This window comes from Muntiacus reevesi, chromosome 2 (assembly GCF_963930625.1).
Source record: "Muntiacus reevesi chromosome 2, mMunRee1.1, whole genome shotgun sequence".
Classification (NCBI taxonomy): domain Eukaryota; kingdom Metazoa; phylum Chordata; class Mammalia; order Artiodactyla; family Cervidae; genus Muntiacus; species Muntiacus reevesi.
In genome coordinates this window covers 124711060-124731108 of record NC_089250.1, presented here as the reverse complement: position 1 = coordinate 124731108, position 20049 = coordinate 124711060, and the positions used below count along the sequence as shown (strand labels likewise).

At 34.6% G+C, this 20049-nt stretch overlaps 1 protein-coding gene across 3 annotated transcripts in view; it reads right to left on the bottom strand.

Moving 5' to 3' along the window:
• Window positions 1–1165: 1165 nt before the first annotated feature.
• IPMK (inositol polyphosphate multikinase) overlaps window positions 1166–20049 on the bottom strand; it is a 55411-nt gene continuing 36527 nt past the window's right edge. For all 3 annotated transcript variants that reach the window (XM_065922812.1, XM_065922814.1, XM_065922813.1), the window contains exons 5-6: window positions 7407–7488; window positions 1166–6318 (exon numbers count right to left, since the gene is read on the bottom strand). In XM_065922812.1, coding sequence (XP_065778884.1) covers window positions 5699–6318; window positions 7407–7488 — 702 coding nt within the window. In that variant the 3' untranslated portion in view covers window positions 1166–5698. The remainder of the gene's footprint in view (window positions 6319–7406; window positions 7489–20049) is intronic.

Genomic DNA, 20049 nt, shown 5'->3' with positions numbered 1-20049 from the left:
CATCCAAACATGGTGAATCAGAATCTGCATTTTAAAAAAAATCTCCAAGTGATTAGTTTTCACTCTTAATTATACTATTATTATTTTCATTTACTATTTCATTTCAGGCTCTACTTAGTTCTTATACTTAGCCATAACTTGGAGACTACAGCAGTGGGATTCTCTACTGTTTTCAGTGGTTAGGCAGGCAGTCTTTTTTTCTTATTCCTTAAAGAGCCAGTCTTAAAAAGACTGTAGGTTTCAATTGGGTGTGTCCACTTACATATGGTTTTTAGATAAGTGTATGCAGGTCCTCCATATCTGTGGATTTGAAACCCATGAATATGGACTGCTGATTGTACTAGCCATTTTATATGAGGGGCTTGACCTGTGGATTTGGTATCCGTGGGGGCTCCTGAAACCAATGCCAAGATACTGAAGGAGTGTACTCCACACAGCACTGCTCCTCCCCGCAGGGCAAAGCAGCAGGCATGAGTAACGCCACACAACCTTTGAGAGCTCTGACTCACAACTGCTGTGAAGTGTTCACCCTCTTACCTGCCATCAGATTCCCCTTCTCCATCTCTGCTGGATATTGATAAGTATGCATCATAGCCCCAGTAACATGTTCCCTACATTTACATGCTCTTCTTTTATCAGACAGTGCATATCTTGAGGGCAAGTACTAGATCCCTTATTCAACTTTTTAGAATCTCCAAGGCCAAATACAGTGCCTGATACAGGGTAGGTAGTTGTCGGATTGTGCTCTCTTTAATTAATGAATGAAAGGAAAAAAAAAAAAAAAAAAAGCTTGGTCACTAAGTAAGTGACTCATGAAGTTTCAAATACATGCGAAAATATCTTACCTATTTCTGAAGTTTTAAATTATAGTATATATTTTCACAGTTAAGTCAATATTTTTCTCTTATAGTCTATTTCTCCTACTAGACTGATTCCAAAGATTTCAGACTATGATAGAAAAAAAATTAATACAAAATAGTTTACATACTTTTTCATTTTCAATGCATATGCTTCTATCTATTAATATTTTGTCTTAATCATCGTTGACTCTCCAATGATTCCTACAGTTTTTGGTATATAACATGTACTCAAATATTTGTTGAATGAGTAAGTTATTTTCAAACTACCAGGAGTCTGTGAGCATATTACAATTAATGAAAAAAGCTCCAATGCAAAACATTTTAATAGGTGGTCAAATATACAGTTATTAGAATTACCTAAATATCACTTATATAAAAATTGGTATGTATCACATTAGATGACTCTATAAAAACACAAATCACACATTGACAACAACCCCTGCAGTCCAAGAATACCCCCCTCATCAATAGTACAAATTACACATTTTTTTTAAAAAGACATTGTTTAGACATTTAAACCAAAGTAACTTTGACTAGACTAAATACATTCATTCATCAAGTACAATAAATTTAGCATAGTCACTAACAACACAATTTTAGGTGCAATTTCACATGCTTTCATAAATCTTCCAGTTCAGTTCCCACAGTAAAGTGTCTTTGTGCACACCATTTTCATTTATATATAGGTGCATCATACATCATACTTAAGACTATTTTACTTCATATTTAAATGTTAATGTATATTGTAAGTGAATACCAGGCCAAAATTTAACCCCAGTGATGACCAATTTCAACAATTAAAAAAAAAATTCTTTACAGTATATTCTAATTTGTTTAATTGCATGGGTACTATTTTCTCTTACTAAATACTATCAAAATAAGTAAAAAGAATTTAAACATTAAATCCAAAAACATGGAGATTCCAACCTTCTTAAAATATTAATAAGCATTTTAGTAACATGATCATTTACGTCAAAAAGTAATTTCATATTCATTGCCAAATTAAAATACCTATGATTTGAAGACAGAGACCTAAAATACTTGCAGTAAATTGAAAAGTACAATTTTTAAAATGTGCAGTAATTTGCTTGTGAATTTGTAATGGAATGTTTTTCACAGTAATACTATGTTAAAACACTACTCTAAATGATACAGTCTAAGTACACGTACCTTTACCAGCAAGAAAAGTTAAGGCCTTTTAATGCTATCAGTAATTACAGCTGAACTCAAATGTCAAATAGAGGTTACAATGCTGCAAACTATTATTTTTAACCTTTAACATATTGTTAGTTGCTTCATCTCAACTCAATTACTTATCTGTCCATGAAGTTGAATGTTAGTTAACTATTACCTTTAAATAAGCATTTCTCCGTATCTCTATTTTTATTTAGCCCTGATCCCAGTCAATCTAGAGAGAATGCTGGAAATATTAGGGCTTTGTCTGACTGGATCACAACTATATATTCAGGGGTTAAAAGTTTGTCCCATTTATATTTCTGAATGAACTAGGATGCCTGGCCTCCATAGACAACATTACTTATTTTCCCAAAGCACTGGCAGATAATTGCTACTTCTTCACTTGACCAAATTGACTTTTTTTTAAAATTTAAGTCTAGGCTATAAAGACATTACAGGATGTAAGGAAGGATAACCCAGGCTACAAATATATCAAATCAAGGTTAAAGGCACTGGATAAGGAAGATTATTACAAAGCATTGTAAACAATTTTTAAAGCAAATCAAGTTTTACAGTATCAAATGCCAAACTACTAAGAGCAAATGGTACTAAAATGATGACAATGTTTTAAAATAGTGGACAAAATTGCTGTAATTTCACAAATAAAATTTTCATTGTTCTACCATTTTTTTCATCCTACAAGTTCTTTAATATTCCAAATCCTAGAAACAAAAGAGTTTTCAGTTGCATGAAATAAGAAAACTGCAACTGAAATATCTCTGAAAATTAATTTTATCTTAAGTTACGTTATAAATTTGATATATATACATATATATGGTACAGAGATATGAAGATCATCTTGGAAATCATAAAACAGTAAATTATACTCAATTAAAATCACAAAAAAAGATCTTATTCAGTTGAACACAATCTAAAGCCCCACAACAGCAAACTGTAGTGTAAAGAGGCACAGTAAGTACAATTTCCAGACACATTAAACAAATAATGAATACGGAGTTGAAAATACCACATGCTCCAGTTTAGTCATCTAATACACACATTTTCACAACTGTTTCTTGAAAAACTATTTAGATAAAATATTTAGCATTTATCATCAATTTTAAATTTATCTGAATCTATGCAACTTTCATCCATATTAAAATACTGATTACTGTAAATACTTTATTATAAAACTATTATACAATTTAAATTTTTATTAGAGAAATGTATTATTCACTATCCATAATTAAAGTCTTTTTCATGAGTGCATTTCATAAGAAATACACGAAAATCATTATTTATGATTCCTAGGGAGAAAAAACTATGGTAATCCTATTAACCCAAACTATATCCTTATTATTATTTCTTAAACATTTAAATGTTTAAATATGCTTGGTGACTAGTGATCATTCATCCCCACAGTGGTAAATTTCAGCATAATGTTAAATGACTGGACTAGACAATAAAAGAGTCACATGTAGATAAACACAAACCAATACTTGTTCTCTTACATGTAAGCTTACTTATAAAGTAACACCAAATGGGCAGTGAATAACAGTGATTTAAAAAAAATGTAAACAGAATAAAATGTGAATCCCTTCCCTGAAGAACAAAAGATAAAAGTATTTCTCATTTTATGAAAACAAAACATTATCTATCAAAAAGGTAAGACACTGATTTTACAAATCTATTATTTCTAAATATGGATAAAGAAAATCTGGAACAATAGATTCACATTTTATTGAGCTAAAATGCACAAAAAATATGATAATACTTAAATTTATTAATTCTTTGTAATAGGTTGATACTATCCCATACTAAAAAGTATCTTGTTAAGATTCAAAATAGTGTTTAATTATCTGAGCTTAAGATTTACTGAATCACTATCCAAGTAACAACAACAACAAAAGTCCACATTGTAGGATGAAAAAAGCAAAACTGAAAAATTTCTATTCACTATGACTTTAATTTCATCCCCACAAAAAAAGTTACAGCAATACCCATTTAGGCAATAGGCAAAAATATGAAGTCCTTATGGAAAATACCTACACTGACCCTAAATAAAAGATGTAAGATAATCAAATTTTGCTATAGTAAATGCATGTGAATTTTAAAGGTGTACAAGCTTAATAAATTTACTAAGCATAGAATTAATTTCATACTTCTCTTTGTGCTCAGATGATTGCAAAACTACATTCAGAGAGAGGGTTGGGAAGGTGAGATAAAACTGTGATACTTTCCTTCACACTTAAAAAAGGGTATTTTAATTCTGAGGGGGAAAGAAAGGGAAGAGTCTAACAGTTCACAACTCTAAAACAACTTGCAAGACTATGACAAGACTGTTAATTAACTACCTAAGACATTTTGTTAGTGAATCAAAGTTCAATGAAAACAAACTTTTGCAAATTTAATTTCAAAATTTTAAATGTTTCTGATAATAGCTATTTTTTTTAAAGGTGCTGAATGTGAAATAGAGATAATACTTACAGATCTACTTTTTTCAAGAAAATTAGCACTGCTCCCTTCATGAAATTAAATTATAATCTTTCTTGAATATGATATAAAACTGTTTTGAGTAAGAATGAAACAGAAGCATGAATTTAGTTATGCACCAAGCTCTGTATGACGTACTAATTTACACATGGTATTTTTGACAACTGAATGTTGTCCCTCACTGCTTATTAGAATTCTGAGAAACACTTTTTAGTAACTTACAGTCATACCACTGCTTAACTAAATGGGGATATATAAATACATGAATTATAAAAGAAAAACCTCAAAATGAGTTATCTAAAGGGGAAATAAAAAGAGCTTCAATCATCCATCTTTTTGAAGCTACAGAGTAAAAGGCAAGATATTTTATTGTTTATAAATACTTGTCACAATGTAGTAAATACATATTCCAATTTTCCCATAAATTAAACATTTTAAAAGAAAAATATTTTGTTCCTTGCAAATATCTTCACTTTTCCCTAACCTTGGCAAGACTAATAAGTGCTCTTAATTTCAAGACTTTTGTTGTTGTTGTTTTTATCCATTTCAATCATCTTTTTCATGAAGTATGTATATAAGTGAAAATGAAAGGAAAAAATCTGCTTTTGGAATGCAGTAATTCTAAATCATTTTACTAAGAAGCACCTTTTGATATGCTGGTTTGAACTTTTAATACAAAACCTAAAGAGTAATTTTTTTCTGTAGAATTTTCTCCAGTTTTAATAACTTCATACATAGCAATACTAAGGATACCAGCCTATGCTTTCTACATTTTTTAAAGTGTTCTAATAATGTAATGAGTTATAGATATGGCTCTCTATGGCCGGGTGGACAGAGGTTTCATGATAAATGGCTACAGAAAACAAACTAAACTCATTATGATTGAATAATGGTTTGCATTTTGCTTGAGCCAACAGACATTTAAGCCACGTACCACCACATTCCCTGCATAACATTCCTAAGTTTCTTTACTCTTTATAGTTTTCTAATGAACAAATAATTAGTTTTCCTGAGTAAGATTATAAAAAATTAACTCTTCTACCAAAAGTATAAAGACAAAATGTAGACTCACAATACAAATTTTTTACACAGCATTACAAGTGCAGAGTTATTAACTGCTGCTCTTCATTATGATTGCCCCACCCCTTTAAAAGACTGCAGCAAAAGATTCAATTGTCTAATATGCTCTGCAGTACAGTAATTAAATGCTTCAGCCCATAAACATACCCCTCATCTACTGTGTTGCTAGGGAACACATGAGCAAAGTCTATCATTCGCACTTCTACTGCAGTCTCTTGACAACCAGTGGGAAGATGGTAGAAAACTTTTTCCAGTTGGGAAAGTACATTTCCGTTTAAACGCTCCTGTGACATGCTTTTCCACCCATTGTCTTGCTCTATATTTTCAACTTTCAATGAAGTCTGACTGTGATGCTTTTTTGAATACATTTTTCTGTGACAAGCATACATTTTGGACAAGCTTTTACCAACTGAAGCTTCTATTTTTCCATTCGCTGTAGAATTTAACACATGAAAGTTATTATTGTACTCCAGTACATCTGTGTCTGAGAGCTGTCCTTTGGACAAAAACTTTTCTGCCAAAGTCCTGTCATTCAATTTTGTAGTAGTTGGCTGAGATGAACCTTCATAAACAAATAGTAACGAACTTGCATAAAAGTTAAGCTGCTTCTGGCTTTCAAACCACTGGAGAATTTTCTCAATCTTCTGAATACTGGCAGCAATAGCATCTCTTCTTAAGCAGAATCCATTATGAAAAAAACAGGAGACTCCTATAAAGAGGAAAATACTAGGATTACAATGAAATTATGAAATAACCATCATTTGGGAAGTCATTTCATCTTAGATACAAATCTTAAACTTTCTCCCATCAGCCCCTGCAATTAAGTGAACAGATAAGGATTCCAGTTAAACACAGAATCTTGGAGCTCAACTTAATTTCTGGTAAAGATGTTCTTATTAGAAAACATACAGATGACACTTATGTAAAGCAAAATACCTCATTTAGACAAAAAATTTACTATAGGTAGACTACTAGTTTAGTGCCCTCTACATATATTCTCTTAAGGAATAGGATTCCAAGATTTGTTTCATTTGCTATTATGAGGAATTTTATAGTAAGACTGTACATTTATTAGAATCATGAACTAATCTAGAACCTAGAGTCAAAGTATAACAATTTTCAATTATGTCAACAGCCCATTACCAAAATACCAAATCATAACTGTACTTAATTTTTTATGCTCTCAACAATACTAATTAAACCAGCCTTTTCACAAAAGGTGAGCTCACTTTGGAGACTATCAGTAGTCCAATATGCTATTCAATATTGAGACTTAATGTTTTAACCTATCATATTAGGCCTCTTTTAACATTATTTATGCATATTTTATCATATTTGGGAATTCATGGAATTTGATTTTTGCTGTTCCCCTACTTGGGGATAGAAACTGCTAAAAAATATATCCATATTGGCCTGAGAAATATTTTAATATAGAGCCAATCTGAATGTTATCTTGCTATTGGTTAAGTATACCAAGGCAAATATCAATTGATAAGAGCACATCATAGATGAGTATTTTGTAAGCATAAACATTTTTTCAACTATTTACATTACTCAACTTCTTCCTCATCCTGGATGCAGTTAATAATAAACTTTAAAGAACATTATATCTGGAAGTCTATTATCATTGCTTTTATAATATCTTGGCCATACCTATTTTAGAAGTGTATATATTAAGACAGTATTGAGAATTGAATCACTACACCAAAGAAGAACAAAAATTGAAATCACTTTAGAATTATTCTGATTAATTCTATAGTAATAAAAGGCACTGAAGTATGATTTTTCAATCCTTACCATCCTTTAGAGTTTCTCTTGTTAAGCTTCTTCCATAGTGCTGGTTTTTTGTCTCATAGCTATCAGAATGAACATGATAAACCTGTCAGAAAAAATACTGAATATTAAAAATGAATACTCCTTAACCCTGGGGGTTGTATCCCAGCAATGAAAGGATGGCTAAAGATGGGAAGATCTACTCATATAATTCATTCTAATGGATTTAAGATGAAAAAAGAGTCATAGTGTCATATCAATGATGCTAAAAAGGCAGTTAGCATATTTATATCCACTACGATGAAAACTCTCTAAAAAGATAAGTATTTTCAATATGAAAAAAATTATCCATTTCAATCCATCAAAAGTTAGTCTCAAGTTTAAAAAAGGAATAAGGAAGCATCTGTCTTAAAAACAGAAGAAACTTCCACAAAAACTACTCTACCACTAACGCATATATATGGAATTTAGAAAGATGATAACGATAACCCTATATGCAAAACAGAAAAAGGGACACAGATGTATAGAACAGACTTTTGGACTCTATGGGAGAAGGCGAGGGTGGGATGATCTGAGAGAATAGCACTGAAATAAGTATACTATCAAGTGTGAAACAGATCGCCAGTCCAGGTTGGATGCATGAGACAAGTGCTCGGGGCTGGTGCACTGGGAAGACCCAGAGGGATGGGATGGGGAGGGAAGTGGGAGGGGGGTTCAGGATGGAGAACACATGTAAATCCATGGCTGATTCATGTCAATGTATGACAAAAACCACTACAATATTGTAAAGTAATTAGCCTCCAACTAATAAAAATTAGTTGAAAAAAAAAAGAATTAAAAAAAAAAACTACTCTACCACAATACCTTTTATCATTATTATTACCTAATATTGTTCCAGAGCTTCTAGCAAATCCAAATAGATTACAAAGAAATAAGATGCATAATTTGAAAAGGAGGAAAAAATATTACCCTTTGTACATAATGGTTATATAATTGGAAAAATCAATTTAAAAAGTAACACAAACAAAAAAAACCTGAAATGGTGACAGTACAAATTAGTAAACAGAAAATAAGCTTTCATATATACAAACAACTGACTAGAAAATGTAAGGCTCCATTTATAAATCAAGTTAAGAAATAAAACAAAGGAATAAAACAGAAGGCATGAACCTTATGTGCAAAGTACTTATAAAACGTAAAAGAGATTATATGGAAAAGTGACAGTGTTAATCACTCAGTTATGTCCGACTCTTTGAGACCCCCGTGGACTGTGGTGTGCCATCCTCCTTTGTCCATGGGCTTTCCCAGGCAAGAATACTGGAGTGGGTTGGACAGGGAGGCCTGCTGTGCTGCAGTTCATGGGGTCTCAAAGAGTCGGACATGACTAAGCAACTAAATAACTAAACACAGTAGAATGATAACTAAGATCAAGAAAATAAACACATACACCACTTCATACAGTTAACTCATTTTTAGTGTGTATGTACCTAAGATCTACTCTCAGCCAATTTCAAGAATATTGTATTATTAACTGGTGACACTACTGGGAAAGAACCCACCTGCTAATGCAGGAGACATAAGAGACGCAGCTACAATCCCTGGGTCAGAAAGATCCCTGGAGGAGGAGATGGCAACCCACTCCAATACTTTTGCCTGGAGAATCCCAAGGACAGAGGAGCCTGGCATGCTACAGTCCACGGGGTCACAAAGAGTCGGACAAACTGAAGCGACTTAGCACACTTGTAGTCACTATGCTATACATTAGATTATAAGAACCTATCTTATAACTGACAGTTTGTATCTTCTGATCTCCCCATTTCTCGCTTCCAAAAGTCCCTGGAAAACCCCATTCCATTTTCCGTTTTCATGAAATCCGCTTTGTCTTTTGAGTTTCTGTTTTTCATTACACATGTAAGTGCCACCACACGGTATTTGTCTTTCTGTTTACTGCATTTATAGCATGGTTTCATCCATGTTGTGGCAAATGGCAGGATTTCCTTCTTTATAGTGGCTGAATAATATTCCATTGCATAAAGAACCAGACTTTCTATGTCCATAAATCTTTAGACGAACACTTAGGTTGCTCCCAGATAGGTTGTTTCCACATCTTGGCTATTGTGTATAATGCTGCAATGAACACAGGAGTAGAGATATCTCTTCAGGATAATAATTCTATTAAAACATATTATAGAATCAAAAACATATGAGAAGCCTGTATGTGACCATGGTATTTTAAACCAGTAGAAAAAGATGGATGATTATTAAATGGTGTCAGTATCATTAAGTGGCGATCTGGAAAAAAATAAGTTGCATTTATAACTTATACTAAAATATTAATAATAATCCAAATACATCAAAGATCAAAATGAACAGAATAAAATGCCTCCCCACCTCAAGATGGCAGAATCCTTGAATAACTGGTAACTAGGGAAGGTATTTCCAACTAAAACTCAATCTACCACATACAATATGCTTTTTAAAATGTTGATAGTGTTTTTGCCATTCAGAAATCAAAAGACCAACAGAAAAAAAAACGGTATTTGAAATTTATCTGATGAACAAAGAGCATGTTTATTCATGGGAAAATGAAAAATGGATCTAAAGAGTTCACTGAAATCAAGTCTCAAACATATCAGGAACACAGACTATCTCAAAACCGTGGCAACCAAAAGTGTCTCCAGACACTGCCGAATGACTCCCTGGGAAATTAAACTGCCCCAGGTTAAATCATCGATTTTTGCTTTACTGACCATGCCAAAGCTTTTGACTGTGTGAATCACAACAAACTGTGGAAAATTCTTAAAGAGATGGGAATACCAGACCACCTGACCTGCCTCCTGAGAAAACTGTATGCAGATCAAGAAGCAATAGTTAGAATGCTGCAATAGTCACATGCTACAGTCCATGGGATCACAAAGAGTTGGACATGACTGACTAACTGAACTGAACTGGTTCAAAATCACTACTCTGTATCAAGCAGATTGCCAATATCTACCACAATTATAAATGAATACAAGCTCAACTCCCCTCTAGGTACTTAATCCATAAATACCCTAGCACACCAGTGAAATGAGGAAAGCCTCCAGTCATTCATTTCTAACATTATTCGTGATAGCAAAAGACTGGAAACAAGTCAAAAGATTCATTAAAGAGAGCTGGTAACGCCACTATGGAAAAATCTCCATGCTACATTAAACAGAAAAAAAGCAAGATACAGAACAGCATTCAAAGCAGATGGTTTTGCATTATAGGACCAAATATCTCTGGAAGGGTACATTGGTGAGGGAAAAAAAATCACTATAAATATAATATCCTGTGTGGGGAGGGTGACTTCTCGCAGTATATGGTTCTATATTTTTTGGCATCTGAACCATACAGTGATGTATTTCATCAATTTTTAATTAAATATTTTTAAGAAGCATTAAGAAAACATTGCTTTAGAAACTGGTATTTTATAACTTTCAGTATGATACGGCTAATTACTCTCTATCTCAAATGCTTCACTTTATTCAAAAAATCCAAATAGAACTGTGTTCTTTTTAATACATACACTTAGCAGCCTATTTATTTATTTATTTATTTATTTATTTTCCCATCCTCTGACAAAGGCTTTACTGACAATTTTCCATACAGTTAGTCAAAAAATAAAAAAATACAGAACACAGCAGACAGTATTTCATACACTAGAAACCAACATGACAGGAGTCCCTTCTCATCACGGTAAAAAAAAACAAACAAACAACCCAAACCTAAGAACTTAGTTTTTGATGGGGAGATAGGACTTTGGTCCCCTACCAAATGAAACAGAGTAATCCAGCAGAGAATTCAAATCAAGGGTGTAAGATGGGCCAGGGGGTGCAGGGCGGCGGTGGTCAGATTTTAAAATAACTGCTTTAGTGACGAACAGGCTGCAAAGGCCAGGTCTGGGCTAGGCTAGGCTGTGTCTCTCACTATAACGATCACCATGTGCTCTTCCTCTAGCTTGCCCAATGTCCTCAGTGCTGACTGGAGGTACTGCTGTGAGAAGTCACAGGGTGGGAAGGCGTAGAGCAAGCCTGTGCTGTCTCTGCCCTTGGATCCACCCACTGGCAGGCTGATCACCCCTGCAGCCTGCTTCTGTTTCAAGTAGGAGACCAGGTTCCTGAGAAGCCGCCTCTGTAGGCCAGGCTCCACCGTGGGCATCCCCTCGGAGCCAGGCCCACTGGGGGTCGCCTGGGTGGCCAGGAGCACTGCGTAGCCATTGGGGCTCCCCTTAGCAGCCTATTTAAAGAAAGACAATTTATCTTGAACAAAGTGTTACTATGAATAGAAGAAAAACACTTTATATATATACCAAAATTACATTTGACTACAGGAAAAATTATTTTTATAAGGACAGTTAATCATATTCGGAAAGTGTTTTTTTAAAAAGTACTCATGTTCTCTATGCCCAGAAATACGTGTAAAAGAGGATTTTCAAAGTGAGAGAGGTATTAGCTAAAACTATATGGCAATAAGATGGTAATATATAAATTTATCAAATCAACATGCTGTACAGCTCAAACATACACAATGTCACGTGTCACTTATCTTGCAATAAAAAGATGAAACTGAAGAAATTAATAATGTGATAAAATACAAAAAATAAATGAGAAGAATTTTCAAATACCCAGTCATGTAAACTACCAACTAGGAAATGTTTGTAGAATCCCCAAAAAAGGATTCTCAAAACTTCACCATTCTACTATCCAGGGAGGTATTTTCTGAGCTAAATTAAATTTCACATATGAAAAATCCAGATTTCACCTACAGATTAAAGCTAACTAGTTTCATTGGTCTCCTTTATTTATATTCTATTTACTTAATTTTATTTATTCATTTATTTTTTATTGAAGTATAGTTGATTTACAAAGTTGTATTCATTTCAGGCATGTCTGTTTACTCCTACTTTACTAATTAAAGCTAGAACGTAAAGAGATCTGAGAACTTCTCCAATCTTAACCCACTACCCAGTCTTGGTCAGTTACAAAGACATTTGTAAATCAAAAGTTAACAGTAGTTGAAAATATCTAACAGGTAACAAAAAAGATGCTTAATTTTTTTTTTTTAAAGGAAAGGTAACCTGGAAGACATGAGGAGCGGGAGAAAATGCAAGTATAAATCAACTAAAATCTTGAATTATATGTTTTAAAGAAATTTCAGGTGAATTTCTACAACTTGTATTTCAATTATTTGTGGTTAATATTTTAAGTGTTAGTCTCTCAGTCATGTCTGACTATTTGCGACCCCAAGGACTGTAGCCCAACAGGTTCCTCTGTACACAGAATTCTCCAGGTAAGAATACTGGCGTTGTTAGCCATTCTCTTCTTCAGGGACCTTCCCCACCCAGAAACTGAACCCACATCTCCTGCATTGCAGGCAGATTCTTTACTGCCTGAGCCAACAGGGAAGGCCAATAAATATAATAATCCCCACAGTTATACAGCACATGTTTAAAAAGTCAATACAAAACTGGAAAATTAAACAACCATTCATTCACATAACAGTTGACCACTAAGGCCGCTACTTGAAAAAGGCAGGAAGTCCCAAAGCAAGCTGCTGATATTTTTACTTCTCTCAAGTCTGATACTTTAAGCTAAAATACACTCCACCTGCCTATATATAATATGCCCCTTACATAAACTTACAGTCACCTTTCACGAACTAATTCAAAAACTGCTCTGCTTCTTGGTTTTCTACCTATTTTCCCTGTTGCCAGTCCAAAATACTATCTTTTCCAAAGTCACTCTATACTCCGCCTCTCTCGACTACTTTGCTCTTATAGCTCCTATTTTGTTTCTCTTTCATTACAAATTATCTTAATAAATCTTTTGTTATTAAATCAAAATGAGTCTTATCATCTATACCATCTTGGGATCAAGGAAGTAACAGTATAATTGTTGACAGTCATTTAAAAACAAGGAATTCCTGGAACTTCCTGACAGTCCAGTGCTTAAGATTCTATGCTGCCAATGCAGAGAGCATGGGCATGATTCCTGGTCAGGGAACTAAGATCCCACATGATGCACAGTGCAACCAAAATATTTAATTAATTAATTTCGGGTAATTATATAAGGAATTTATTTATTTATATGCAATAAATTCCTTTAAATGTAATAAATTCCTATAAATATATTTATATGTATAAATTCTTTATATTTATATAAGAAATAATTATAAATAATTCAGTTCTGTTCAGTCACTCAGTCATGTCCAACTGTTTCTGATCCCATGGACTACAGCACACCAGGCTTCCCTGTCCATCACCAACTCCCAGAGCTTACTCAAACTCATGTCCATCAAGTGAGTGATGCCATCCAACCATCTCAGCCTCTGTCATCCCCTTCTCCTCCTGCCTTCAGTCTTTCCCAACATCAGGGTCTTTTCCAATGAGTCAGTTCTTTGAATCAGGTGGCCAAAGTACTGGAGTTTCAGCATCAGACCTTCCTTCCAATGAACATGCAGGACTGATTTTTCCTTTAGGATGGACTAGTTGGATCTCCTTGCAGTTGAAGGGACTCTCAAGAGTCTTCTCCAAGACCACAGTTCAAAAGCATCAATTTTTCAGCACTCGGTTTTCTTTTTTTCAGCACTCAGTTTTCTTTATGGTTCAACTCTCACATCCATACATGACTACTGGAAAAACCATAACTTTGACTATACAGACCTTTGCTAGCATATAATTAATTAAATATAAGGAATTTCTAAATTGGCATTTTCTTCTGCCCACCAAACCTCCTCCTACTTACTGGTTAAACACAACAGGAAAACAGTTTTAAACTGATATATTTGGTAAACTTCAGTATATTCAGTAACGTTTGGTTTTGGGGGGTTTTTTGTTTTGTTTTTTAATTTAAATTAGGCATGACTGTCTCGGAGGAAAATTTTTTAAATTTGAAACACTTATTCTAAAATTATCCAACTCTATCTTTAGTATTAATCTATAAACCCATTGTGATTGAAAAGTTTAATAAATTTACCAGACACTAAAGAAATAACTATCTGAAAAAAAATCCTAATAGAATTCCTATTAAAATTCAAGGTATGTCTCCCAATTTTAATATTCTAGAATTACATAATTTAGTCAATATTTACATTCTCATTCTCATTCATTATTTCACACTGCAATCACATCCTTCCTCAGACAAGCAAATTATATGTAATTATAAACTGCTAACTACTATACAAAGGAAAGCCATGAGAATAAAATTAGGAGAACTCAAATTAATCTACAGATTCAACATAATTCCTACCAAAATCCCAGGTGGACACTTCCTTGCAGAAACTGACAGACTGATCCTAAAATTCACAAGGAAGCTGAAGGGACCCTAGGTGGTCCAATCTTAGAAAAGAACAAAGTTGGAAGTCTAACAATTCCTACTTTCAAAAGTTATTCCAAAGCTACATTAATCAAGACAGTGTGGTTCTCGGGAATTCCCTGGTGGTTCAGTGGTTAGCACTCTGCTTTCACTGACATGGGCCAGAGAGTTCAATCCCTGATCAGGGAACTAAGATCTAGGAAGCCATGTCATACAGCCAAAAAAAAAAAAAAAACACAGTGTGCCTTTGAGAAAATAGCTGCTGCATATCAAAGTATCTGGTAAAGGGTTAATCTTCAAAACATATAAAGAAGTCGGACAATTTGACAGGGAAAACTAACAAGTGTTGTTGAGAATATGAAGGAAAGGGAAACCTTGAGTACTACTAGGAATGTTACAACCACTATAAAAACAGTATGAAAGTTCCTCAAAAACGTAAAAATATACACCCAAGAAAAAGAAAACACAATATCCTGGCACTACATGCACTACGTGTTCACTGCAGCATGATTCACAATAGCCAAGATACGAAACAATTTAACTGTACATCAATGAATGAAAGGATAAAGATGTTGTATGTACAGGCATACCTCATTTTATTGTACTTCATAGATACTGTGTAAACCTTCACAGTATCAGTTCGGTTCAGTCGCTCAGTCATGTCCGACTCTTTGTGACCCCATGAACTACAGCACGCCAGGCCTCCCTGTCCATCACCAACTCCCAGAGTCCACTCAACCCCAGGTCATTCGAGTCGGTGATGCCATCCAGCCATCTCATCCTCAATCGTCCCCTTCTCCTCCTGCCCCCAATCCCTCCCAGAATCAGGGGCTTTTCCAATAAGTCAACTCTTTGCATGAGGTGGCCAAAGAATTGGAGTTTCAGCTTCAACATCAGTCCTTCCAATGAACACCCAGGACTGACCTCCTTTAGGAGGACGGGTTGGATCTCCTTGCAGTCCAAGGGACTCTCAGGAGTCTTCTCCAACACCACAGTTCAAAAGCATCAATTCTTCGGCACTCAGCTTTCTTCATAGTCCAACTCTCACATCCATACATGACCACTGGTAAAACCATAGCCTTGACTAGACAGACCTTTGTTGGCAAAGTAATGTCTCTGCTTTTAATATGCTATCTAGATTGGTCATAACTTTCCTTCCAAGGAGTAAGCGTCTTTTAATTTCATGGCTGCAATCACCATCTGCAGTGATAGCCCCCAAAAATAAAGTCTGACACTGTTTCCCCATCTATTTCCCATGAGGTGATGGGACCAGATGCCATGACCTTAGTTTTCTGAATGTTGAGTTTTAAGCCAACTTTTTCACTCTCCTCTTTCACTTTTATCAAGAGGCTTTTTAGTTCCTCTTTACTTTCTGCCATAAGAGTGGTGTCATCTGCATATCTGAGGTTATTGATATTTCTCCCAGCAATCTTGATTCCAGCTTGTGCTTCTTCCAGCCCAGCGTTTCTCATGATGTACTCTGCATATAAGTGAAATAAGCAGGGTGACAATATTCAGCCTTGATGTACTCCCTTTCCTATTTGGAACCAGTCTGTTGTTTCATGTTCAGTTCTAACTGTTGCTTCCTGACCTGCAGGGTTTCTCAAGAGGCAGGTCAGGTGGTATTCCCACCTCTTTCAGAATTTGCCACAGTTTATTGTGATCCACACAGAAAAAGGCTTTGGCATAGTCAATAAAGCAGAAGTAGATGTTTCTCTGGAACTGTCGCTTTTTCGATGATCCAGAGGATGTTGGCAATTTGATCTCTGGTTCCTCTGCCTTTTCTAAAACTAGCTTGAACATCTGGAAGTTCATGGTTCACATATTGCTGAAGCCTGGCTTGGAGAATTTTGAGCATTACTTTACTAGCTTATGAGATGAGTGCCACTGTGCGGGAGTTAGAGCATTCTTTGGGATTGCCTTTCTTTGGGATTGGAATGAAAACTGACCTTTTCCAGTCCTGTGGCCACTGCTGAGTTTTCCAAATTTGCTGGCATATTGAGTGCAGCACTTTCATAGCGTCATCTTTCAGGATTTGAAATAGCTCAACTGGAATTCCATCACCTCCACTAGCTTTGTTCGTAGTGATGCTTCTAAGGCTGACTTGACTTCACATTCTAGGATGTCTGGCTCTAGGTGAGTGATCACACTATCGTGATTATCTGGGTCGTGAAGATCTTTTTTGGATAGTTCTTCTGTGTATTCTTGCCACCTTTTCTTAATATCTTCTGCTTCTGTTAGGTCCATACCATTTCTGTCCTCATTGTGCCCATCTTGCATGAAATGTTCCCTTGGTATCTCTAATTTTCTTGAAGAGATCTCTAGTCTTTCCCATTCTATTGTTTTTCTCTATTTCTTTGCACTAACCACTGAGGAAGGTTTTCTTATCTCTCCTTGCTATTCTTTGGAACTCTGCATTCAGATGGGAATATCTTTCCTTTTCTCCTTTGCTTTTCACTTCTCTTCTTTTCACAGCTATTTGTAACGTCTCCTCAAACAGCCATTTTGCTTTTTTGCATTTCTTTTCCATGGGGATGGTCTTAATCCTTGTCTCCTGTACAATGTCACAAACCTCTGTCCATAGTTCTTCAGGCACGCTGTCTATCAGATCTAGTCCCTTAAATCTATTTCTCACTTCCACTGTATAATCATAAGGGATTTGACTTAGGTCATACCTGAATGGTCTAGTGGTTTTCCCTACTTTCTTCAATTTAAGTCTGAATTTGGCAATAAGGAGTTCATGATCTGAGCTACAGTCAGCTCCCAGTATTGTTTTTGCTGACTGTATAGAGCTTCTCCATCTTTGGCTGCAAAGAATAGAATCAGTCTGATTTTGGGGTTGACCATCTGGTGATGACCATGTGTAGAGTCTTCTGTTGTGTTGTTGGAAGAAGGTGTTTGCTATGACCAGTGCATTCTCTTGGCTGATCTCTATTAGCCTTTGCCCTGCTTCATTCCGTACTCCAAGGCCAAATTTGCCTTTTACTCCAGGTGTTTCTTGACTTCCTACTACTGCATTCCAGTCCCCTACATTGAACAAGTCTATCAGAGCCATTTTTCCAACAGCATTTGCCTTGGTTCATATCTATGTGTCACATCTGGTAATTCTTGCAATATTTCAAACTTTTTCATTATTACTGTATTGTTATGTTAGCTCTGATCAGTGATCTTTGATGCTACTATTATAATTGTTTTGGCATTTCTTTAGCAATAAAGTAGTTTTAAATTAAGTCACATCCATTTTTTTAGACATAATGCTATTGCCCACTTAAGAGATTACAGTACAGTGTAAACAAAATTTTCATATGCACTGAGAAACTAAAAATTCTTATAACTTGTTTTACTGTAATATCTGCTTTATTGATGAACCCACAGTATCTCCAAGGTATGCCTGTACATAAACAATAGATTATTCAGTCATTAAGAAAAAGGAAATCTGCCATCTGGAGTAACATAGATGAATCTTAAGAGCATTATGCTAAGTGAACTAAGACAAAGACAAATATCGCGCATCTTCACTTACACATGGGAATCCGAAAAACAAAGCAAACTCATAGAAACAAGACAGTAGAAAGTGGTAAAGTTTACCAAGGACTGGGAGGGGAAATAGAAAGAGGTTGGTATTCATCTTTCAACTATAAGATTAAAGTCTGAGAATCTAGTGTAAAACATGGTGATGGATCAATAACACTACTGCATAACTGAAATTTGCTAAGAGGGTAGAACTTAAAAGTTCTCATAAACACAAATAAAAGATAAAATATGTGAGGTGAAAGATGTGTTAATAAACTAAATAAGTGAATCCTTCTACAACGTGTAGGTATTTCAAATCACCGCAATGTATACTTTAAATATCTTGTGTAAATGATACCTCAAAAAAGTTGAAGGAAAAAAAAAAAAAAGACTGTGGTTCTAGCATAAGGATAGACAATATGAATCAACAGAAGAGAATTGAGAGTCAAGAAATAAACTCTCATTTATGGTCAACTTATTTCAACAAGTATGTCCAGAGCATCCAATGAAGGAAAAAATGGTCTTCTCAACAAATGGTGCTGGGACAACTGGATATCCATAAGCAAAAGAGAAGGGTTGACTCCTTCCTCAAACCATACCCAAAAAACTAACTTAAAATATACATATATCTCAATGTAACAGTTAAAACTATAGAAGAAATATAGGAGTAAATCTTAATGACTTTAGGTTAGGCAATGGTTTAGCCATGAAACCAAGAGCACAAATAACAAAAGGCAAAATTAAATTAGATTCCAAAATTAAAAATATTTGTACTCCAAAGGTATTATCAAAAAAGTGAAAAAACAACCCAAATTAAAACTGGACATGGGACCAGAATAGACATTTCTCCAAAGAAGACATGCACACAGGTCAATAAGCACATGCGAAGAGGCTCAATTCCATGAGCCATTATGAAAATGCAAATAAAAACCAGAATGAGATACAATGTCACACCCACTAAAATGCCTTATAAAAAAAGAAAAGAGACAGAATAACAAAGTTTGGGCTTTGGGTAACAATGCGGAGAAACTGAAACTCCTAAACATCATCCGTAGAAATGCAAAATGGTGCAAGAACTTTGGAAAACACTTTGGCAGTTTCTTTAAAATTTAAATTTAGTCACGGCATCCACTAATCTCAAATTCAGGAACTACATACCTTAAAAAACATATGCACGTAACATACATAACAGCATTATTAATAACAGCCCCAAAGTGGAAACAACCCAAAGTTGATCAATGAACCAATGGATAAACAAAATGTAGTATATCCATACAAAAACAAAAAAGAATAAAATACTGATTTATGCTAACAACATGGACAAACTGTGAAAACATTATGAAAGAAGCCAGTCACAAAAAGCTATCTATTGTATTACATGATTCCCTTTATATGAAATGTCCAGAAGAGGCAAAGCTATACAGTCAGAAAGCAGACTAGAGCTGTCTATGGCTAGTTGGAAGGAAATAAGTGACAGATAATATGTATAGCTCTTCTTTTCAGGTGATGAAAATGTTCTAGAGTTGAATACATTGATGGCTGCCCAACTCTATGAGTATACTAAACCAATGAACTGCTACTTTAAATGAGTGGATTGAATGGTGGGTAAATCATATCTCAATAAAAATGTTATTAAAAAATACAAACATCCATGGCTGGTTCATGTCAATGTATGGCAAAAACCACCACAATATTGTAAAGTAACTAGCCTCCAACTAATAAAAATAAATGGAAAAAAAAAAAGAAGAAAAGTTTAAAAATAAATAAATAAAAAATAAAATAAAATTTCTGAACAATACTCCTCAAAAAAATAAAAT